Source organism: Anas platyrhynchos, chromosome 17, assembly GCF_047663525.1.
Source record: "Anas platyrhynchos isolate ZD024472 breed Pekin duck chromosome 17, IASCAAS_PekinDuck_T2T, whole genome shotgun sequence".
NCBI classification, from domain to species: domain Eukaryota; kingdom Metazoa; phylum Chordata; class Aves; order Anseriformes; family Anatidae; genus Anas; species Anas platyrhynchos.
Window position 1 is genome coordinate 969,418 of NC_092603.1, and position 22,288 is coordinate 991,705.

General features: G+C 45.8%; 3 protein-coding genes and 1 non-coding gene across 7 annotated transcripts; 1 reads left to right on the forward strand and 3 right to left on the reverse strand.

Moving 5' to 3' along the window:
- Positions 1 to 94: 94 nt before the first annotated feature.
- On the reverse strand, positions 95 to 5,332 carry LOC119718654 (C-type lectin domain family 2 member E-like). Of its 3 annotated transcripts, XM_038187744.2 has the most exons (6): positions 5,229 to 5,332; positions 4,649 to 4,740; positions 3,395 to 3,493; positions 2,686 to 2,858; positions 2,192 to 2,298; positions 95 to 1,898 (listed from the first exon to the last, which is right to left on the reverse strand). In XM_038187744.2, the coding sequence occupies exons 2-6, from the start codon at positions 4,704 to 4,706 to the stop codon at positions 1,733 to 1,735; spliced, it is 603 nt and encodes a 200-aa protein (XP_038043672.1). In that variant the 5' UTR covers positions 4,707 to 4,740; positions 5,229 to 5,332; the 3' UTR covers positions 95 to 1,732. The 3 variants fall into 3 exon arrangements, with proteins under 3 accessions (XP_038043672.1, XP_038043674.1, XP_071881020.1); XM_038187746.2 differs by lacking the exon at positions 4,649 to 4,740 and having other exon boundaries at positions 5,229 to 5,274; XM_072024919.1 differs by lacking the exon at positions 5,229 to 5,332 and having other exon boundaries at positions 4,649 to 5,202.
- A 565-nt stretch (positions 5,333 to 5,897) lies between these two features.
- Positions 5,898 to 11,425, forward strand: LOC119718692 (killer cell lectin-like receptor subfamily B member 1B allele B). Its single transcript, XM_072024723.1, has 6 exons — positions 5,898 to 8,162; positions 9,199 to 9,306; positions 9,716 to 9,844; positions 10,166 to 10,320; positions 10,740 to 10,849; positions 11,230 to 11,425. Exons 1-6 carry the CDS (start codon positions 8,090 to 8,092, stop codon positions 11,423 to 11,425), a joined length of 771 nt encoding a protein of 256 aa, XP_071880824.1. The 5' UTR covers positions 5,898 to 8,089.
- Positions 11,426 to 11,524: 99 nt separating this feature from the next.
- LOC113845388 (C-type lectin domain family 2 member B-like) lies at positions 11,525 to 22,128 on the reverse strand. Of its 2 annotated transcripts, XM_072024987.1 has the most exons (7): positions 22,034 to 22,108; positions 15,766 to 15,879; positions 13,789 to 13,951; positions 13,424 to 13,534; positions 12,915 to 13,096; positions 12,436 to 12,539; positions 11,525 to 12,140 (listed from the first exon to the last, which is right to left on the reverse strand). In XM_072024987.1, the coding sequence occupies exons 3-7, from the start codon at positions 13,874 to 13,876 to the stop codon at positions 12,002 to 12,004; spliced, it is 624 nt and encodes a 207-aa protein (XP_071881088.1). In that variant the 5' UTR covers positions 13,877 to 13,951; positions 15,766 to 15,879; positions 22,034 to 22,108; the 3' UTR covers positions 11,525 to 12,001. The 2 variants fall into 2 exon arrangements, with proteins under 2 accessions (XP_071881088.1, XP_071881089.1); XM_072024988.1 differs by lacking the exon at positions 15,766 to 15,879 and having other exon boundaries at positions 22,034 to 22,128.
- Positions 21,313 to 21,385, reverse strand: TRNAK-CUU (transfer RNA lysine (anticodon CUU)). The gene has a single exon. It is a non-coding gene; the product is annotated as a tRNA-Lys (tRNA).
- Positions 22,129 to 22,288: the final 160 nt, after the last annotated feature.

Genomic DNA, 22,288 nt, shown 5'->3' on the forward strand with positions numbered 1-22,288 from the left:
TGAGATCCAGCACGAGGTGAGTTTTACCCCACTGCTTTCTGCTCCTCCATGAAAACTCTCTCATTATAAGACCAGAGCTCCATCCTGTGCCACATCTCCTGAAAATATTAAGGATTTCCTAAGAAAGCCCAGGAAACTTCACTGCAGGTCCCCCAAATCTTGCTTTTAGGACAGCACCTTTGAGAAACAGCAGATCATCTTTGCCAAAAAATAAGAAATTCTCTGCTTTTGGATCCTGGAAGAGCTCAGCAATTCTAAATGATGCTTCAGGGTGGGGTGCGGAAGGGTTTTGTGTAGGAAGCCCTCGTTCTTTGCTGACCTAAGCCAGACTTTGTGACATTTAGGTGTGTGAATTCTGGAGAAAAGACTAACAGCAGGAACTGGCATCTTGGTGAAGTGGTTTCTGCTGTATTTCAGGTTGGTGAATTGAATGTGTTAACCAAAAGTGTATTTTTATTGCATGGAAGTGCCCTGCCTGGGACTGCTGGAGGAAAACCAACAAGCCTTGAATTTATGTGCTTAGCTAAAGGCAATGCGCCAAGCCCACCGCTGCAAAATTCTCCCAGTTTGGGTTGCAAGAGCAAGTTAAAGCTAAATTATCTGCGTTTGAGGAAAAAAGACTTAATAACAGCAGTTGGAGCGTGCGCGTAGCAGGAGAGGCAAGCAGGCCGTAGCTCTCGGTGTGCAAAATAAGGAAAGAGAGAACAGAAAACCCCAGATTAAGGCTGGCTCTGTCTTTGAGAAGTAATTACAACGTCGGTACTCGTTACCGAACACGTCGCTCACCGGTTCTGCCAGCCCCTCATCTTGTGAAACTCTTGCAAACAGCTCAAAGGGCATCAAAAGCCCTCAAAATGTAGGATCGAGTCAAGCCAGGCAAGGCTGAAAGGTCGCGTTATTCACGAGGTGTTTAGAGGAGGCTCTTCCACGGATTTGCTTCTACATCTCCAGTCCTGGAGGTGGCACTGGTGGACTTGATTTGGAGCTGGCTGCTTGCTGGGAGGAGCCAGCTCTTGAAGCTCCCGGAGTCCGTTTCTCATGCTGTTGTTTTCCAAAGGGAACCAAAAATAAGAGCGCTGCTACAAACCCTACGATCCTCACCGTCACGCCTTCACCAACCGTCTCCGAGCTGAGGTGCTCCTCAAAAAAACATCTTCCCAGGATGGAGTTAGCCGTGCAAATGTCCCGTGTTTCACCTGCAGGAGACCGTAAAAGCAAAAGATCCCCAAAGCAAAAAGATCCCTAAAGCAAAAAGGTTCCCAAAGCAAAAGATTCCAGGAAATCCTTGGAAGTCCATCCTTGCACCGTTTCCACATGCTCACAAGGAACTGGAAAGCTTTTCCCAGCCGAGCAAGCTTGAAAACTGCTGATTTAACTTGCCAAAAATTGGGAAAAACTCGAATCCCATGCCATTTGACCTTTTTTTTTTCCCTCTGTACAAGCTGCATCTTGATGTCTCCTTAGGGTGAATCCTCTGCATGCTCAGGCATGGTTTGATTGTCAGCTTTGTGACTTCTGTGGTACTCTGATATTTCATTTTATTGTGAAATGAGTCGTGAATGAGTCATTGCCACGTATGACCCTGCTGCCGTGAGAAATTATCAGCTGTTGGGTTGCACTTCAAGTAGTAACTTCAGTTCCTATTCAGCATTTCCAGCTAAATTCCCCTCCTGAGCTTCTTTCAAAGTTTCTGAGCTTCCCCTTTTTCGTTTCCCCTGTTTGCTTTGGGTATTTAGGAACTGATGCAAAGATTTCGAGCTCGTCTTGTTTTGTTGCCTTTTTCTGGGCTGTTCAGCGCGGGCTTGGTGCAAACCCAGTTTCTCTCTGTGCTGCACTGGGAGGAGTGGAGCCCGGTGTCGCCCAGGTAGGCACAGAAGCCACCTCCTTGGACCTGAAACCTGAAGGACAGAAGAAACAAGTGGCCTCAAAGAGGAAAAGGAAAAAAATCGCACCGATGATCTCAAAGGAGAACAAAAAATGATCAAAAGTAGGAATCTAACAGCATTTTGCCCTTGCTTCCACCTCTCAGCTTGAAAAGCAAAGAACGGCTCTGGAAGCAACGTGGCCCTCTCTGGGTCTCATCGCCCCACCTCCACCTCTGGAGCTGGTCCCAAATCCCAGACGAAATGCAAGTTTTGGGGCTGGAAAACCAGCAGCCAGCACGAGAATGATGAAAACCCCGCAGACTCACAGGGGGGACGGCCGTGAGTGGTTCACCCATTTCCATGGTTGCTCCTCCCCGTCCCGTGAAAGGCCAACCCAATGCTCCGAGATGCCTTTATACCTCATTGTAAAACTCTGAAAAACAAAAAAAAGGCTTTAGGGCAGCTCTCAGGGTTTCGGGACATGCCCAGCAAGTCATCTGCAGAAACCTCCCTCCAACCAATAATCTACATTTTATGAGTCACCTGCGCCCTTTTGGTGCTTAAATTATTCAGTCTGTTACCAAAACCCGTCATCTTTGAGGCAGAGACCTACTTCATTGTTGTCTCGTTTTTTTTTTTTTTTTCTTTCTTTTTTTTTTTTTTTTCTTTTTTCCCCTTTTTCCTACAGGTCTTGCACTGGTTGGTTTTGGTGAGAAGCTTGAGGAGAAGACCCAGGACTGGGAAGAAGACACTGAAATAGCAGGCAAGGAAACCGAAAGGTGGCAAAAACCTCGATGGCTTTTCTGGGGGGTCTCCATACCAAGTCTTCCACGCTGTCGAACATGGCCAGGGAAGCACCGAGAGCTGAGCAGTTGTCCTGGCTGGACGTCCAGTTCCTCTCAGCCTCCGAAAAATAGTAGCATTTTCCTCTATACCCGATCCAGTCGAACGGACACCGAGCACAGGGCTGGGGGCGAGGTTGGAAAGCGTTCACTGTCATCGATAGAGCAAAGGGGGACAAGAAATGTGGGAGGCTGGACCTTCAAAGCAGAAAACAGGCCACCAACGACGCGGGTTTGGGGAGGATTTACAAAAAGTCCTATGCCTAAACGTGCCCTAAGGTACTATTCAACGTTAATACTAAAGCAGCGGCGGAAAAATGAAAGCGAAAGCATTTCTCTTGTTTCTGCGGCCTTCTTGGCTTGGCTAGACTTGTGTCAACATCTCTTGCTGCTTAGCCAGACAGCAGCCCCTTCTTTGCCAAAAAAAGCCCCATGTGGGTAAAGTCTGATGATTTTTCTTTTTTCTTTTTTTTTTAAAAGAACGATGCCACAGAGGAGATGGGTTTGGCTTTCTGGAGAAGGCTTTTTGCGCTCATCAAACTGGCCCTCACCTGGAGAGGACGCCTCCTGGCCTTGATTTTGTCTTTGTCAGGAGCACGGGGCTGGACTTGGCCCAAGTGCAATGACCCAAAGAGTCTTTGGAGGGCACAGAGACGTTGTCTCCATGGTGAGCACTTCGACACTCACCTGCGAAAGCGATGGCGGTGACGAGCAGAACCAGGAACGCCACTGCCATGGTGACCCGGCAGGCAACGCGTGCCCCTGGCTTCATCTCCAGGCTGGAACCTGCAGGAGAAGAGACCTTCAGCACCTTCCTGGGAGCACCAAGGGCAAGAGCACACTGCAGGTCCAGGGAATTGAGCCCAAAAACGTGCTTTTTTTGCCTCCTTTTGCTCCAGGAGGAAGAGGAAGGGGTCAGTCTCTCCCCTACACTGGTTGTACTCACTATCATTTGGGGTGAGAAACAGCCAGAAGTTTTGAATTCTTCCCCATGAGGAATAAAATGATGGGTTTTTCCTTCTTGGATACACTTTCTTAGAAGGGGAACTTTGCCTTTTCCCCAGTTCCAGCTGCAAACCTCTGCTCTGAAATGCCTGTGGGCATTGCACCATACCCACAAGCGATTTCGTTTGAATTTCTTGGTTCTGTGTCATCATTACAGCTCGAGGCACTTCTTTCACAACCCAAACCAAGATGCTTCGGGTCTTGCAATGCCTCGAGTCATGCTTAGCCTATGACTGGGTCTTCTGATCTAGAGCATGCTCTTATTTTAACCTCATCTCAAAGAAACATCTGTTTTCTATGAAGTTTGCCTTCCCTTCCTCCTCCTTGCACATCATCACATGAACATCTCATGCCACAAGCCCTCCTTCCCTCTCTTTTCCCTCCCCCATGCAACAGAACAGGAATCATTTCAGCCGATAATTCCGACAGCAAATATGACAACAGAAAAAGCATGGCTCAACATCAATTGGGACATCTAGAAAGGCCCCAAATCCCCTTTCCCACCTGCTTTGGTCTACCAAGAGGATGGTGGGGATGGGAGGAAGAGTCAGGTGAACCAAAATAAGGCAGCGTTGAAGAAAGGAAGGCAAAGGTTAAATAGTATTATGCTAATTTATCTAATTCCACGTTCTTTTTTTTTTTTTTGGTATTTTCATCCTTCTTCTCTAACAACATCTCTACCAACATCTCTTTATTTTTAAATTGAGAACCAGGGGGTGAAGACACAAAAGAAACACTGACTCACGCAAAAAAAACACTGACTTTTTAGCAAAATTCCACCTCGTGCTTGCTGAGCTAAAAAAATTTTCCCTCGAGGGAAGTGCTAGAAAACTGAAGACTCAGTATTTCTTACCACCCCCTTACATCAGCTTGATTTCGTTCTCAGATTATAGAAGGCAGAAGAAAGCCTTGTTCGGGCAAGTGCTCTGCAGTTACCTCCCCGCTGGCTTCTTTCCGTGCCCAAAAAGCCAGGATATTCCCTCATTTCCTTCATCTCAGGATATACAGGTGGGGTGGCGATGGGGGACCTGAAAACCAGAAGATTTCACCCATCAGAAGCTGTGACCCACCCAGGGATGTGTTTTTTGGGGGGGCTCTCTCCATCTGATTCTCAAACCGTGGTCGTCTTCGAGGTCCATCCAAGCTCAAGCCAAACTCATTGCAACCATTCGAAGAAAAATGTGATTTCCTCAGTACCTTTACACCTCAGCCTTCCTGGGAATGGGTGAAGGCTTTGCCAAAGAAAGAATTTTGTTCCATTCAGCACCAAAATCAATTCCCCGCCCACCCACTGCCAACCGGGGCACCATCAGAGCAGCAATCCTGGATTTTTCCCCCTGCAATTGATTCTCCCCCACTTGATTTTGCCCCCCTTGAACTTGATTTCCCCTCCTTTACAACTGTTTTTTTTTTTTTTTCACTACAATTCATTTTTTCCACCCTGCAACTCATTTTTTTCCCCTTGCAACTCATTCTCCCCCCACTTCCAAGCCCGAACCACCCCCAGCCCCAGTACCTGTGTCCTGCCGGTGTGGGAGCACTGGACTCTCCTGCTGGGTGAAGTGCGAAGCCTTGTGTCAAATAAAACTTTTTTTTTTCCTTTTTTTTTTTTTTCTTTTTTTTTCTGGGGGATTTTCCAGAGGATCCAGCTGGGGAAGGAGCCATGCAGCTGGTGGGGAGATGCCCACGAGCCCCAGTTGAGCAGGAAGCAGCTGCTCCCCTGGCCCCCCCTCCAGCTCTGCTCTCACCACCTTCACTCCATGGGAGTTGCTATAAATATATATGTATATATTTTTTTATATAGTATTTATTTATATATAGTATATATTTTTATATATATAATATATATATTATATATACTATATATACTATATATATTATTATTATTATATTATATATATATGCTATATATTTATATAGTATTTTAATCATAGAATTACTATATATACTTAATTTACAGAATTTAATATATATGTAGTTTTATATATACATGTATATGTAGTAATTTATATAATGTAGTATTTTTCTCTATATATACTATTTCTCCCTATATAATATGTAGTATTCTATATATATAGTATTTATATATACACATAGCATTTATATAAATACATAGAATTTTTCTCTCTATATATGTAGTTTCTATATATACTATTTTAATCTGAGAATTAATATATGTATTCAATTCATAGAATTTAATATATATAGGTAGTGTTTTTATATGTATATGTAGTATTATTTTTCTATATGCAGTATTTTTCTATATATACGTGTAGTATTTCTATATATACATGTAGTATTTCTATATACACGTATATACAAACATACATATATAGTAATATAGTATATATGCATACTAGGGGTAATTAATAGGATTTTTTAGGTAAATTGCAGGAAACTTGCATATTTCCTAGTAGTAACTTATAGGAAATACATGTGCACTCAATATGTATGCACCATATACATATTATACATATGTAGTATACATGTATAATATATACATGTAGTGCATATATATACACACTGCATACATACTATATGCATACTACATAGATGTAGTAACATATAGAAATGTATGAAATAAATACAGTATAAGCAGTATATATGCAGGGTGTATATACTGCATACTATATATTCTCTCTATGTTGTATGTATGCGGTATGTTTTATATATGTGTATGCTTATATTTATATAAATATATATTATATAAATACATATATTATAAATTATATACATGTAAAATATGATATATATAATGCAAATTATATATATCATATAAATTATATATATAAGCATAGCCATATGATATATTTATAAGAATAAACACATATATTCGTATCTATGTATTTATATATTTATATATATTTATTTACATATTTATATATATTTCTTTACTTTTAAATGTTTATATACTTACATATAATTTTATCTTACATATTCATATTTATTTGCAAATATGCATGCAGTTTGGATAGAGGTACTGCCTGTATAGATAATGTATGAGCCCTAGGAGTGGCTTGGGGTGTTGTCCTTGGACCGTTGCTGGTTTCTATTTTCCCTCAAACTCTCTCACAAGCTGACTTGTTCTAACAAAGCCTGCCTGGGCTGTGCCCTCTCTCCTTAATGCCTCTGATCATATGCAAATATATGCAAAAATCCCAAAGAATGGGATTGCCAGGCAAATGTGCGCAAGGGAAGAACTGCAAAGAAAAAGGTGAAATTAAGCTGTCAAAAAGAGGTGGATTTGTGATTAAGCTATTCCCCCCAAAGGTGTTGCAATTAAGCAATCGGAAAATGGGTGCTTCAGAAACTAAACTATTCAAAAAAAGGTGTTTCTCCAATCAAGCAATCAAAAAGGAGGTTCTTGCAATCAAGCTATCCAAAATAAGTCTTGCAATTCAGTTACATGTATGCAGGTATTTAAACCAAAAACCAAAAAACACACTTAAAAAAAAATATTTTATTTTTATTTTTAAACTTTTGTTTTGTTTTGCAAGCTATGGTCACTATGGACTCAGGGCCAATGTGCGGCCTTTGATGTTGTGTTTTTTTTAGCACTGCAGGAAGAGAAATGCAGAAGTGGGCTGTGGGCCAGCCTGTGCTCACCGCAGAAAATTTCCATGAGGTCAATGAGAGCTGAAGGCAGAGCAGCAACGAACAGCAAATTGGACTGGTGGTGCTTTTTCCCCAGTCCTAGGAAGTGCCAGCTGCTCCATGTAGTGGAGGCTAAGTCAAGTTGGCATGAGAAAATTAAATTAAACATCAAGATTTAAATTTGCTGCAGAAAATAAGCAAGGAAAAAAAAACCCTCTTTGCCTCTTCTGGTGCAAAAGTTACAGGATAAATTATGTGACATGGAAGAAAAAGCAACAAATTATGATCAAAACCATCCCCTTCCAGCTTTTGGGTTACACGCAACCGATGCCCAAGCCGTATTCCAGGGAAGACACACCAAATACCACCTTTCTCCTCCTTCCCCAACTATCTGCTGCTACACGTTGGCCTGCCCCCATTAAAAATAAATAAATAAATAAATAAATAAATATTGAAGGGCTTTTATTTTGTCTTTTGTCACCGCTCTGCCCTCTTGGCAGCTCAGTACCACAGTGCTTGCTGCGGACGCTAAAGCCAAAAGGTGTTTCTGCACCTCCAGAGGTGCGACCTCCTCCTGCCAGACTTCGATTGAAGGGAAAAGGCTGTAGGATATGTCTAGATATCTACCTATCTATCTATAAAAAAAAAAAAAAAAAAAAAAAAAAGACTAAAAAAAGCCATTTCCTGGCGCTGGACGCAGGCGCAAGAAGGTTGGTCATTACGAAAACGTTGCCCAGGGACTTTGTCGCCCCTGGGACGCTTCTGCAGGCGGGCGAGCTGACCATGGCTGGGGAGATTATTTACGCTGATTTAAGGCAACCCGGAGGGGGCTCTTCACCTGCTGAGAGGTGTCAGAGTAAGTGTGATTTTGGGTGGTGGGCGCTCACGGCGAGCTCCAGGAAGAGCTGGCGTTTGGGTCCGCTTGCGTCTTGGCCAAGAAAAACGGCCAAGCGCCAGTTGGGTTGCGGGGTTGATCCCGGTTTGTGCGGGCAAAGAAAGGAAGGAAGGAAAGAAGGAAGGACGGGGGAGAAGGAAGCTTGCAAAAAGCAAGAGCTTGAACAATTTCACTGCTTTGGCTGCTCTCCCTGCAGCAAAAACCAGCCCCAACGCAAGCCGTTGGAAGTCAAAGCTTGGCAAAACACGCCCAGGACCCTGGTGGAGAGGAGGTGTGGAGGGACCCGAGTCCCACCAGCTGCCATCTGCTCTAAATGAGGTCAATTTCCCAAGAGTTTGGGTCTTTCCCCCCTGCTCTTGAGGACCCCCACTGCCTCCCAGAGCACTCGGAGGTGATGGCCTCGCTTCTGAGCCCAACCTCGGCACCAAGCCTCCAACAGGAGCAAAGCCCACCACCGGGACTCCTTCCCCACTGGGACCCACTGGTGCAACTGGGAAGCCGCAGCCCAGCTGCTCCCCATCCCCTCCAAGCTCCTGGAGGCTTTGCTCCAGCCAAAGCTGCACCACGGCGAGCAGCGGGACCCATGCGAGGAGGGTTCTGGGGTGGGAAATGCAAAGAGAAGGTTGCCATAATTGGTTTTTCACTTGTTTTTTTTTGTTTTTGTGGAGGTAGCAAAGCGTCTGTTGAGTTCTGCTCAGAGGGGCTCTATTTTATTTTATTTATTTTATTTTATTTTATTTTATTTTATTTTATTTTATTTTATTTTATTTTATTTTATTTTATTTTATTTTATTTTATTTTATTTTATTTTATTTTATTTTATTTTATTTTTTTTATTTTTTTTTATTTTATTATGATGTGATATGATATTAATTTATTTTATTGATTCATTTCATTTCATTTCATTTCATTTCATTTCATTGTATTTTCATTTCATTGTATTTTCATTTTAATTTACAAGAAAGCACTTTCTGAACAAAACCACGGACTCTTTCAGCTCCTGCCGTGTGCCCACGGTGGCACGGAGTCCTTCTGAAGCTGAGCGGGCTGGGCTGCCTGGTGCTGCTGGTGCTGGTGGTGCTGGTGGCGGTGCTCAGTGTGCAGGGTGAGTAAAACCCACTTGAAAACAAGTCAAAAACCCAAGCGAGCACAAGGGAAATTGCACTTTTTATTTATTTTTTTTATTATTTTTTATTTTTCTCACAAAGGGGAGGTCAGGGTTTTATCCCAGGAACTGGGACAGTGATACTGTTTGGGTGGGGACGATTTTGCCCCATGTGGACACGAGTAAATCCCCTCTCAAAACAAACACACAAACACAAAACCAAAAAAAAAATAAAAATAAGGCAACAACAACCAAAAAAAGGGCAACATTTCTACGCTATTGCAAAAGTTGTGTTATAACCAGAAAAGGCGCTTGCAAAATAGCTCGGGGAACCCAACTCAGCCCTGCTCGGTTTTCACAATGTTGCCCCCAAACAGCCTCAATCTCACCCCAAAATTTTATCTCTAAGTTTTTCAGAAGGCGCCGACACCTCCCAACGCTCTGCAGAACAAGAGCGAGGCCGGGGGAAGGAGCAGGACAGAGGTGTGCGCGATTTCCTCCCTGCAGCGCTACTTCTGCCGCTGGAACGGCTCCGCAGGTAACCCCTTCCCCAGGGGGGTCCCTGGGGTGCAGTGGATGTCCCCGGGGGGCTACAAGCCCAGCTCGGTGTCGATGAGCATGGCGAGGAAGAGCTCGTTTTGCTGATCATCTCCATCCTCTGTGGGCCTCCGGGAGGAGGAGGCACCTCTCCACCTTCACCGTGTTCACCCCACCATGTCCTCCTTGTGGTGGATGGGTGGGGAAAGCTGGCAGGAAAAATTTGGGAGAGGAGAGAGCTCCCTCCCCAGTGCTTCTTGGCTGGTTTAAGCGAGACCTCGAACACTTTTTGGGGTGTCTCACGGATCCGTCTCCTCTCCAGGCCACGGGGGCTGCAAGCTGTGCCCCCAGTCTTGGCAGCTTTCGGGAGACCAGTGCTACCAGGTTTCCAAATCAACTGGGAATTGGACGGAAGGCAAAAAAGACTGCGACAGTCGGGGGTCCCATCTGGCCGTGTTCCGAAACACCACCGATATGGTAAGTGCAGAGTGTAAAAGGCTTGAAAAGGACCCAAAAGTCCTGGGTTTTGGTGGGTAGAGGGGCAAAAAACTGCCTTGAAGCTTCTGGTTGGCGGCACGAGGCTTGGTAGCTCCAAGCCATTTCGTACTAAGGAGGGAACAGGGCTGAATCAGCACCAAAAGGGCTTTGGAGGACTCTTCCCACCTTTGGCATGGGAAGAAGGAGGGACACGGAGCTCAGGGGGAGCCTCTGGTGTCTCGGGCTCTGAATTTAAGCAATTTCCTCCCACTGAGTGAGGCAGCACCCAAGGCACGGGGTGGTGTTTAGGGCCCATCTCTTTGAGGATGAACCAAATGGGTTCAAAAAGCCAGCTTTGCACCCCAATGAGCCTCTTGCTGAAGGCCCCTGGAAGCCAACACTCCTCTGCCATTCACCAGGAGCACTTAAGTGAGATCATTCGCCAGGAAGAGCTAACGGTGTGGATTGGATTAAAGGCATCCAACAACACATGGAAATGGGTGGACAACTCCTCCTTCGATGCCACCATGTGAGTACAGCTGCAACCTGCGGTGTGCGGAGCAGCTTTGCTCCACTTCTGCCCCAATATCTTCAATATTTGGTATCTGTGACAGCTTTTTAAAGCCCCCGAATGGCTTTACAGCCCAATAGTTGGCTGTACAAAGCACTATAACACAACATCTAATCACGCCTACGCAGCCAACATGGTTTTAATGCCCTGGGCATGCTCCAGTGGAGGAAGGAGCCAGATGGTAGTGCAAGCACAGCAATCTGCATGCGCATCTGGGCAAGCCCGCAGCAAGAAGCCACCTGGAGCCCAGTGAGACAGGCTGGGGGAGAAGCTCCCGTTGCCCCCTCTCCCAAGAGCAAAAGGAGCTGCTTTTGGGTGCTGACGGTTTTGGTTTGCAGGTTCGGTTCCCTTCAGAGTGTGGAGAACGTCTGCGCAACATTGAAAGACAAGAAGCTGGAGGTCGATGGCTGTGAGAGCAGCCAGAAGTGGGTTTGCCAGACAGAACCCTTCCATCTCCTTTCAAAGACTGCAGGAGACAGAGAGTTGTGCAGTGCCTGCCCTGAAAAGCCCATCCTGCAGGACGCTTGCTGCTAATATTTAGGGTGAAACCAACCCTCCTTGTTACAGCTCTGCAAGGAATTTCAGTGTTGGAACCCAACCAAGCACAGCCAAGAGTATTAGTGTAGGCTCTGCTTCAATTAGCTTCCAATTTTTATTTTTTTATTAAAAAATCCATCCAGATACACACATCCAGACATTATCTGTTCCAATCGTTCCTTCTCATCCTTCCAATATGTACAGTGAAGTATAACAGCATAATAGCATAAGTCCATCTGTTCCAATCATTCCTTATCCTCCTTCCAACCGGTAGTGTGAAGTATAATAGCATAATAGCATAATTCCATAGCACTTCAGATCCACAGGTTTCAAATTCATTATTTCAAACATAACTTTCGCAAATGTAGAAAAAAATAAAACACTGTTTTCTGCTGTAGAAGCAGAGAAAGAAAAAGGAATGTCGCTTACTTCAGTACAAAAGATTGACAGAGTCTGCACGAATCTGAGCAGAAAGGAAACTCCGCAATACTGTTGTGGCAAAGAAGCAGACCTAAATAAGAATTACCATTTTTTCTGTCACTATCATGAGTTTTATGTTTATGGCATCTTTTACTAAGGGTAAATCTTTTGCCTCCAGAGGACGTAGTTGTTGGGCCTGCTGCAGATCCAGTATTTCTCCGTGTTGCAGAGGGCTGAGCTGATCTTCTCCTGGTTTATGTACGCACAAGGGCCACCTCCCCGCACCTCAAACCTGCAATGCAGACACACCCAGGAGTGAGCAGAAAAGAAAGTAGGAAAACTACCCTAAAAAGGGGAAGAAAAGTTGGGGTTTCCTCTCCTGGGAAGGTCAGAAGGGGCATTGTTCAAGGTTTAATAGGGGTTCAGAGCGCAGCATCCTTGGTCCGCACCAAACCTCCTGGGGAAAACCAGCAGTGCGGTGGCAGGAGAAGGTCCCAGTCCCAAAAGAGGCCATCCCAGACCCTATAAGAACTCCTGCCCTAATTGCCAACCCAAAGCACCCAACCCCAACAGGCGGAGGGACTGACCAGTTGTTGAAGGCTGCGCCGTTGGTCCACCTCCACTGGCTGTTGTCTTCGTCGTGCAGCCCGAACCAGTGGTTTGCTTGGCCCTTGAAGCGCTTGATGAAAGCCTTTATCGAAAAAAGAAAAAAAAAAAAAAAAAGGGTTTAGGTGATCCTGTCTTCCTAAAATACAACTCAGCCAGCAATAGGAACCCTGCAATAGGAAGGTGATTTGATTTGAGATATGTGAATATTCTTCAGTTTCACAGAAAAAGGAAGCCCCTTGAGGGCAAAGCTCAGGACAGCACCCATCTGGACGTAGGGAGGGAGTTTTTGAGAAAATAATGTAAAATTGCTCACTCCCCAGCCCAGGCTGTTGCTTTCCCCAGGGCATCTTCTCCTGGCTTTGGCAGTGGGTGAAATTTGGGGGAAAATGGGATTTTGGTCTAGTCCCACACATTTTCCACACCAGAGCTGGCATTGGGGCTCGTGCCCAGTTCTCACCAGTTCCTCCAGGCTGTCTATGGAGGTCAGGGAGGCTTCCATGGCCTTGCAGTTCTCCAAGCTGGTTTTCCAGTTGCTTTCATTCTTAGAGAAATAGTAGCACTTGCTTTGGAAGCCGATCCACATGGCTGGACACACGTGGGAGAATTGGGGATGTGATGAGTGAGACTGCTGCTGCACAACTGTAAAAGGAGAAAACCAAGCAGGTGAGATGCATGGACAGCCACAAAAAAAAAAAAAAAAAAAAAAAAAAAAAGCATTTCTTTAATTATATGTGTTCCCCTCCAGCAAGTGTAGGGGGTTTGGGATGCAGCAAGATTGGGCACCCGCTTGGAAAGGCTGAGTAGAGCCTGGTTGAGGGGACAAAAGCGGGTGCAGCATGAAGCAAGCTCAGTGCTATGCTTGGGGGCTTCTCATCCTGCTGGGAAAACCCTGGAATTCCCCACTCCATCCCTGAAACAGGTCCCTGGCCAATCTCCCTGCTGTGGGGATGTTCCAGTGGGACTCACCAACCAAGGCCACCAGCAGAGAGAGGACAAGGACACTCAGCACCACACACAGCGGAGCCAGGAGCTGTTGTACACGACGACATTTCTTTTCCATCCCATGGGGGCTGGAGTCTGGTGTAGAAGAGAGCAGGAGATGTGGGCTGGGTCTTTCCACCCCCCATTTGCCCTTTTTCTGCTGGATCCATGGTTGATCCTATAACCCTCCCCCTTGGGATAGGAGTTCCCTTCTTTGAGGTCTTCCAGGTGATTAAGAGGTGGTAGCATGGTAAAATTCAGAGTCTGTCCTCACCCACCAAAACACCCTGGCTGGTGCCCATCCCACCAGTGCCCCACTGGAGCCAGATCTCACTTTCCCCCAGCATTACCCCATTTGCATTGTTTTTCCTCATCTCTTGGAGGGTTCAGTACTTCTTCTTGGTCGGGGTGATTTTTTTCTTGGGCTCCTTTCCCCATGGCTGGCAAGGAAATGTCGGGTCTCACTGATCACATCCACACATCCAGTCCTCTCACAGCAACTGGCTGACCATGCTGCGATAGCAAGGAGAGGGTTGAGTGTTGGGGGGCCAGCAAAGCCCCCCGGGTCTGAGGACTTGTGGGGATCTGGAGGGGACATGGGGAAACCGTGGTTGGGGAGAGGGCTTGTGGTCTGCTGGAGGGGAATGGAGGAAGGGTGAAAGGATGGTAGAAAGGAAGAAAGAAAAGATGAAGAAAGAAAGAGAAGGGGAAAAAAAAAGAGAGAAAGAAAAGGAGAAAAAGAAAGAGAAGGAGAAAGGAGAAAGACAGAAGTTTAAACAGAATTTAATGCTAAAAGAAATTAAGTGTACTGCCTATCAGGGTTCAAAGCTCAAAGGAACTCGAGTTGTTTGTGACACGACATCCTCCCCCAGCTGGCTTCAGCCCAGCAAGCAAGCAGGAAACTGAATTTGAAAAAAAACAGAGGAGGTAATAAGCCACCATCAGTCTGTGCTGACATTCTTGGTTTGCAGCCAACCCCTTATCTCAGTTTCCCATCCAACAATAACAGGTGTGCTGTTTGCTGTCCAAACAGAGCAGCTCTTGCACCACAGATCTTGTCTTCCCAACTGTTGTTGGGAAATAACTAACAAGAAAAGACTTTATTTCCAAAACAGCCTTCATCCACATTGCAAAGTTTTAGGAATAAGCTCCTAAGGAGGAGAAAGGTTTTGGTTTTGAGTGAATGCAGCAGCACGCAAGGAAAAATTGCATGAGAAACTTTCAGTGCTAGGGGTCGTGCTGGGAAATAGTGTGTTCAAAGAAGTTTTAGGATTGAATTTGGCAGCGGATCATAAAAATTTGTAATCAGCGTGGGATGCAGGTACCCCAAACTCTGTAGTACAAAGCCTGGCTCAGCTTCAAATTTGGCTTGCATGAGCTAAAACTACCCTAACCCAACTGAGACTTCTCTGAAGACCAAATGTCAGTTTCTGATACCAGTAAGGGAACTGCTAGCGTTTAATGCTTTTGTTTCTTCATTTCAAGAGAAGAGCTTCTCTTCTTCTTTTGGTTAAGCTTCCATTTTTTAACAATTGTAAAATTAACCAAAATTCCCTTGAAAAAAGCACACACGTTGGTAGGTTTTGCAGCCTGCAGACTCAAAGGAGCCTGAGCTTGTAGCCAGGTTTTATTTCTTTCCCCCCCCAGTCTGCTTTTTTACTGCAGCTCCCTCCAGATTATTAATTCTACTGATCAGTATTATTTTTTGCTTCATTTCATCTTTATTTTTCTTTTCATTCCCTCCCAGGGCACAAAGAAAGCACCCAGATGCTTTAGCTAGAAGAGAAACTCGGAAAGCTCTCCCAAAGTAACAAACAGGCAAAAATATCCAGCAAAAACAGATGGAAATGTTTAAAACCAGAAAACAAAACAAAACAAAAAAAATCCCCTAGTAGTTCTAAATATCTGCAAGAAGATTCAAACAGCCCTTGAGGCAGCAGAAGCTTCACTAAAGCCAGCTGAAAAGGAAAAATTTGGCAATGTGTGTTTTTTTTTGTCTTTTCCCAGAAAATATGAGTGGCAGGCAAGCTCACTGGGTGCGCAGTTTTGGAATTAAAAAAGGGAGAGAACATGAGGAGAATGAGAAAAAAACAAACAAACAAACAAAAAAAAAACCAGCACAAATGCAAAAAGAAGGGCGAAAATGAGACAAAGAGGGTGGAAAAATGGGAGAGGACAAAGGAATAAAAAATATTTAAAAAATAAAAAGAAAGAAAGAAGATGGAGACCCGCCCTGGCTGGCTGCTCCTTCCCTCCCCATCTCAGCCCCAAGCCGAGCGTTCCTTGCTCAGCTGGCCGCACATTTTTCTGCTCAGACGTGGACTTACCCCAGCAGCACTCTGCCTAGTCCTGGAGTCTTATGTAAGTCATCGTGTTTGTGCGCAGTAACAGTGTGGGAGGTGGAGCACTCAGCCTGATGAAAACTGAAGTAGTGGGAGTGCCTTTGTGGGAATAGAAACGTTGTTTTTGCAGAGTACAAGGCAGGAATGCGGTACTCAGATATGCTTACAGTGATAAGAAAGCTTAGCAGGCGACCTTGTAAAAATGCAGACAACCAGACTCCATAGGACAATTAGGTGAAAATCGCTGTGTTAAGTCAAGTCAGATAAGTGAAGAAACATTACCACTTCAAACAGTAAAAATGTCAAAAGAAATTTGAAATTTAACAGGCCGGCAACTGAAGGCCATGCATTGTTTGTGAAGCATCAGATAGATTGTGAACCTGGATTACCCACTCAGTGGGGAAACAGGGGAGGATCCTGCCATAAAAAAGTATATAAACTGTGTTTTGGAACCAGTCAGTGCGCTCTCCTGCTTGTGGGGCACCCACCACTGCAATCGCAAATAAATTACTACTTCACTGAGATCCTCACCTGAGCCTAAGTTATTGGCTACAGAGTGTTTCTCACACTTCTCACCAAGATACATAACCCTCTCTTGACCAAGAAGGCTAAAGATTTCCAAACATCACTGGCTGGTCCTTGAACTTCTGTTACAATTTTTTTCCTGTTTATGAAAGAGGAAGGACAGCAATATCCTGTTATTTTTCTTAAAACAAAGTGGGGAGAACTTAAGGCCCCCAGGGGGAGTAATGCTGCATGTCCTTATACAATACAAGGTTTTTCCATCTGAGCTACTTTGCAAAGATTTGCATGAAAAGCGGGGGGCCACAGTAACGTGGTTTGATTCACCTCTTCCTGTGGCAAAACTGAAGTTTCTGAAGGTGTTTGAGGTCTGGTGGGCTGCTCAAAATAACCTTTCGTCCCCTCAAAATAAGATTATCTTTTTATTTGTTTGTTTGTTTGTTTCCTTGTGGGTGCAGTGGGCAAAGGCAAGATGGGGCTAGGACGACTCCCAGGAGATCAAGATGATTTTTCCCCTGTGGGATGTGCAAACACACGGTTGGGGGCTCAGGAAGGGGAGCCTGTCTCCATGTGTTGTGGGTTTACGTGGCAAGGTTTCAGTAGCAGGACTCCATGTCCCAAAGGATATCAAGCATAATAATTCGTGTCAAGAAGTTGGTTGATATTAATAAAGAAGGGGGAGATGTGGAGTGTGGACATGGGGGTTGGAAAGCCCCATGCTTGATGATAACATCAGACTCATTCCTGATGGATGAGGCCATCAGGAATATAAAAGAGTTTAGCGGGAACAAAGAAGGGTGATTCAGGAGACTCCATGCAGTCTCAGGTTTCTTGTTCTCCAGCTGGTCTCTTGTTCTGCAGTGGGATTGCTCAGCACCTGGTGAGCAATCCCTGAGGCCTTAAAGAGCCATTTGGGACCACAGTCAAAAACGTGGGGTTTGCCAGATAGTGAGGGAGCTGCGGGCTCCTTTACTGATCCGACTGCTACGCCATCAGCCCCTCTGCTGCTACAGCCATCGAAGGCTTTTGCTATTCTGCTCCTTGTTGACTTGAACGTGCCTTTTGAACGAGGTCATATTTCAGGCTCATAAACTTCTTAACAATCGGTCATAAGAGTGTGGTTTGCCAGATAGTGAGTGTTTATAAATGAAGATACAACCCAATTTGAATTTCGTAATGTTTATAAAAAAATATTTATAAAAGGCAAGTAAACAGTGCTGGGTGTGCGGGGAGTCTATGCTCCACCAACACGTACACACGAACATCAAATGTTCCAAATATACAGAACATTTCTTTTACATACTAAACCCGAGTACACCTATACATATGTGCAATCAGAAAAGGTAACAAACAATCCTTTAAGTTCCATGACTTAACAGTCTCCATTTTCCATTCCTCTTCTTGATTACTAACAAGCCTCTATTTTCCATTCCTTTTGAACAATATGTCTCCCTTTAAGTTGTCAAGCAACTCGGTCTTTGGGCCTTATGTATCCCATTCTTCCTGGATCAAAGAAAAGCATATCCATCTCCCATCTCCTTTTGAAGGTCAATAGGGCCTGGATCATAGGCACGTTCAGGTCAACAGGGAGCAGAATAGCAAAAGCCTTCGATGGCTGTAGCAGCAGAGGGGCCCATGGCGTAGCAGTCGGATCAGTAAAGGAGCCCGCAGCTCCCTCACTGTCTGGCAAACCCCACGTTTTTGACTGTGGCCCCAAATGGCTCTTTATGGCCTCAGAGATTGCTCGCCAGGTACCCAGCAATCTCACCGCAACCTTGTCGCTTTTAGTTGCAAAGTCCCACACCTTGACCTCAGTTTGGCCCTATATTTCAGGCTCATAAACTGTCCGATTTTTAAGAAGGAAAATAAGCTGTAAGGTTACCAGGACAGTCTTTGTTTCTAAGGACGTTTCTTTATTTCTTTCATTTCTTTGTTTCTTTATAACAGACCCGATATGGACAGGTGTGCTGAGGGAGGGAAGATGGAACTATTCGGGCAGCAAAGAGTGAAAGAGTGGGCGTGATCACTGAGCAAGAATAGTACAACATTTCTGGGAAATGAAACGGCAGAGGGGGTGTGGAGGAAGTGGCTAAGTGCATTTGTGTGCCCTTGTCTAGTTTCCCTTCAGATATTCAAAGAATCAATCATCAAGGCGGGAAAAGACCCCCAAAATGGAGGCCCATCCGTCCCCCTCCCACCAATGTCACCCACTAAACCATGTCCCCAGGCACCACATCCAACCTTTCCCTGAACACCCCCAGGGACGGTGACTCCACCACCTCCCTGGGCAACCCACCCCAGTGCCTAACCACACTTTCTGAGAAGTGTCTCCAAATTTCCAACCTCAACCTCCCCTGGCACTACTTGAGGCTGTTCCTTCAGGTCCTACCACTACTTATCTGTGAGAAGGGGCTGACCCCCTGCTCCCACACCTTCCTTTCAGGTAGCTGTAGGGAGCCATAAGGTCTCTCTGCCCAATTCCCAAACTGGCCTCCCAGTACTGACCCCTGAGGGACTCCACTAGATACAGGCCTCCAACTTGACTCTGTCCCACTGACCACAACCCTCTGGCTTCTTCCCTTCAGCCTCTTCACTGCCCATCTCACTACCCCAGACCACACTTCCTCAGTTTAGCTGCGGGGATGCTGTGGGAGATGGTGTCAAAGCCTTTACTGAAATCAAGATAGCCACGTCCGCTGCTTTACCATCATCTATCTACCCAGTTATGTCCTCATAAAAGGCTGTCAGCTTGGTCAAGCACAACTCCCTTGGTGAAGCAAAGTGTGCCTACAATGCCCCTAAAGTTAGTTGTATCTGTGATGTACTTAAACAAGCCCTTTTTGTTGTCCTTTACCCCTAGGATAAGGCTTAATTCTAAGGAGGCCTTTGCTTTCCTAGTTGCCTCCCTACACTAGCTAACAGCCTTATATTCCTCCCACGTGGCCAGCCCCTCCTTCCATGACCTTTTTTTTTTTTGTTTGCCAAGCAGTTTCCTGGTTAACCATTGAGGTCTCCTGAACTCTACCATCTCTTGCTGACTATGACACCTCCCTGAGCAACTTCTTCCAAGTCCTAATCACTCTTTCTGAGGAAAAAATTTCCAACCTGAACCTCCCCTGGCACTACTTGGGGCCATTTCCTCTAGTCGTATCATTAATTATCTGCAATAACAGGCCGACCCCCAGCTCACCACAAGTTCCTTTCAGATCGTTTCAAAAAGGATACGGCTCATCATGATAGTTGCATAGAGGATATGGCTCAGACTTCCCCACAATTTCCAGCATCAAGGGGCACTTTGGGATATATTTTGGTGATTTCCCCATCTTTCCACTGCATTTTTTCCTGTCGGAAAGGTCTCCCCTGGGGCAGTGTGAGCACAACCATGTTTGTTTCTCGGGAAGGGGAATGCACTGGTTTTAGGGCCGGGGCTGAATCCATCACCTGCTTCGAGCTGGCTGAGCCCAGCCAGGTTTTGGAGCTCCCAAAAAAAATATAGGGGAATGCCCTGGTTTCAGTTAGAACAGAATTAATTTTCTTCCTAGTAGCTGCTAGAATGCTGTGTTTTGGCTTAGGATGAGCAGAGTGCTGATAACACCCCAATGTTTGAATTATTGCAGAGCAATGCTTACACCAAGCCAAGGACATGGAATCATAGAATCATAGAATCATAGAATCATAGAATCATAGAATATCCTGAGTTGGAAGGGACCCTTAAGGATCATCAAGTCCAACTCTTGACACCGCACAGGTCTACCCAAAAGTTCAGACCATGTGACTAAGTGCACAGTCCAATCTCTTCTTAAATTCAGACAGGCTCGGTGCAGTGACCACTTCCCTGGGGAGCCTGTTCCAGTGTGCAACCACCCTCTCTGTGAAGAACTTCCTCCTGATGTCAAGCCTAAATTTCCCCTGCCTCAGCTTAACCCCGTTCCCGCGGGTCCTGTCGCTGGTGTTAATGGAGAAAAGGTCTCCTGCCTCTCGACACCCCCTTACGAGGAAGTTGTAGACTGCGATGAGGTCTCCCCTCAGCCTCCTCTTCTCCAGGAGGAACAGGCCCAGTGCCCTCAGCCGTTCCTCGTACGTCTTCCCCTCCAGGCCTTTCACCATCTTCGTAGCCCTCCTCTGGACACTCTCCAACAGTTTCATGTCCTTTTTATACTGTGGTGCCCAGAACTGCACACAGTACTCGAGGTGAGGCCGCACCAGCGCAGAGTAGAGCGGGACAATCACCTCCCTTGACCTACTAGCGATGCCGTGCTTGATGCACCCCAGGACACGGTTGGCCCTCCTGGCTGCCAGGGCACACTGCTGGCTCATATTCAACTTGCTGTCTACCACGACCCCCAGATCCCTCTCTTCTAGGCTGCTCTCCAGCGTCTCATCGCCCAGTCTGTACGTGCAGCCAGGGTTTCCCCGTCCCAGGTGCAGGACCCGGCACTTGCTCTTCTTGAACTTCATGCGGTTGGTGATCGCCCAGCTCTCCAACCTATCCAGATCCCTCTGCAAGGCCTTTCCACCCTCAACAGAGTCCACAACTCCTCCAAGTTTGGTGTCAAACATCTCAGCCTTTTGCTCTGTCCTACCAATGGGCAGGCTGGGGGTGCAGTAAGAGCTGGGAGGGGACAGACCCAGGACAGGTGACTCAAACTAGCCAAAGGGGTATTCCATACCATCTGATGTCATGCTAAACAATAGATAGGGGTGGCTAGCCGGGAGAGGGGGCCGGACTGCTCGGGGTGAGGCTGGGCATTGGTCAGCGGGTGGTGAGCAATTGCATTGTGCATCACTTGTTTGTACATACTATTATTAGTAGTACTATTATCACCATTGTATTATTATTATTATTATTATTATATTATTATTATTATTTTCCTGTCTTATTAAACTGTCTTTATCTCAACTCACAGGCTTCACTTTCCATTTCTCTCCCCCGTCCCAGAGAGGGAGGGTGAGCGAACGGCTACGTGGTGTGTAGCTGCCGGCCGGGTTAAACCACAACAGTCTTTTTGGCGCCCAACGTGGGGCTCAAACCCATGACCCTGGGATTAAGAGCCCCATGCTCTACCGACTGAGCTAGCCGGGCCAAGGAAGGACCAAAGGCTGCTGGAGTAGGATCCCCATCCCACCTCCTTTCCATGTCACAGCCACCCAAGATCTCATTGGGAAGGTGCCAGGATAGGTCCCAGCCCACCACCTATGGGAAGGGGCACGAAAACCATTTCTGCATGAGCAGATGTGACAGCAAGGGCATTGGTAGATGGCCACAGGTTTCTTGCCCTGGACCAGTTAATCTAGGACTGAACAAACGAGCCCTTTGTGGTTATTAAACCCATAGACTCCAGAGGGGGGACAAGGTGAGGAGAAGGCAAGGTTAGAAGACAGCAAAGGACATGACTTCAGGTCTTGCTGCTTTCAATTTTGTCACAACAGAAAATTTTGGGGGTAAATTTCTTGCCAATTTGAGAATGAGGACAATGAGAAAAAAAGAAGAAAAGAAAAAAAAAAGAAAAAGAAAAAAAGCAGCACAAACACATAAAGAAATGGGAGAGAGAGACAGAGTGTAGAAAAGTGGGAGAGGGCAAGGGAACAAAAAAAAATCTTAAGAAAAAAAAGAAGGAAAGAAGATGGAAACCCATCCTGACTGGCTGCTCCTTCCCTCCCCATTTCAGCCCCTAGCTGAGCGTTGTTTGCTCAGCCGGCCCCGAATTTTGCTGCTCACACGTGGACTTACCCTAAGAGCAGGGTGTCTACTCCTGGTGTCTCATGTCTTGATTGTGCTGCAATTCAGTGATCAAGAGGAGGAGCTGCTGCAGAAGCAGGGAGTTAAATTTAAAGCGAGGGGAGGGATATTGCTCAGCCTACACATCCTGTAGAAGAGCAGTGGCAGTAGGAACGCCTCTCATGACCAATATATGTAAAGTGACTCAAACCTCAGTGGCTGACACTTGAACACAGGTTATAAATGAATTCCTGATAACAAAAGCGA

Bases quoted from the DNA above. Each gene is read 5' to 3' on its own strand.
- LOC119718654 (XM_038187744.2), bottom strand. From the start codon at position 4,706: ATGAAGGAAATGAGGGAATATCCTGGCTTTTTGGGCACGGAAAGAAGC. The intron at 2,299-2,685 runs GTATGGAGACCC...TTTGTTTTTCAG, and splicing joins TCGACAGCGTGGAAGACTTG to AGTTTTACAATGAGGTATAA. The intron at 1,899-2,191 runs GTGAGTCTGCGG...TCTGTCCTTCAG, and splicing joins CACTCACGGCCGTCCCCCCT to GTTTCAGGTCCAAGGAGGTG.
- LOC119718692 (XM_072024723.1), top strand. From the start codon at position 8,090: ATGGCTGGGGAGATTATTTACGCTGATTTAAGGCAACCCGGAGGGGGC. The intron at 8,163-9,198 runs GTAAGTGTGATT...GGACTCTTTCAG, and splicing joins ACCTGCTGAGAGGTGTCAGA to CTCCTGCCGTGTGCCCACGG. The intron at 10,321-10,739 runs GTAAGTGCAGAG...GCCATTCACCAG, and splicing joins TCCGAAACACCACCGATATG to GAGCACTTAAGTGAGATCAT.
- LOC113845388 (XM_072024988.1), bottom strand. From the start codon at position 13,876: ATGGGGAAAGGAGCCCAAGAAAAAAATCACCCCGACCAAGAAGAAGTA. The intron at 12,540-12,914 runs GTGAGAACTGGG...TTTTCGATAAAG, and splicing joins TAGACAGCCTGGAGGAACTG to GCTTTCATCAAGCGCTTCAA. The intron at 12,141-12,435 runs GTCAGTCCCTCC...TCTGCATTGCAG, and splicing joins GGCGCAGCCTTCAACAACTG to GTTTGAGGTGCGGGGAGGTG.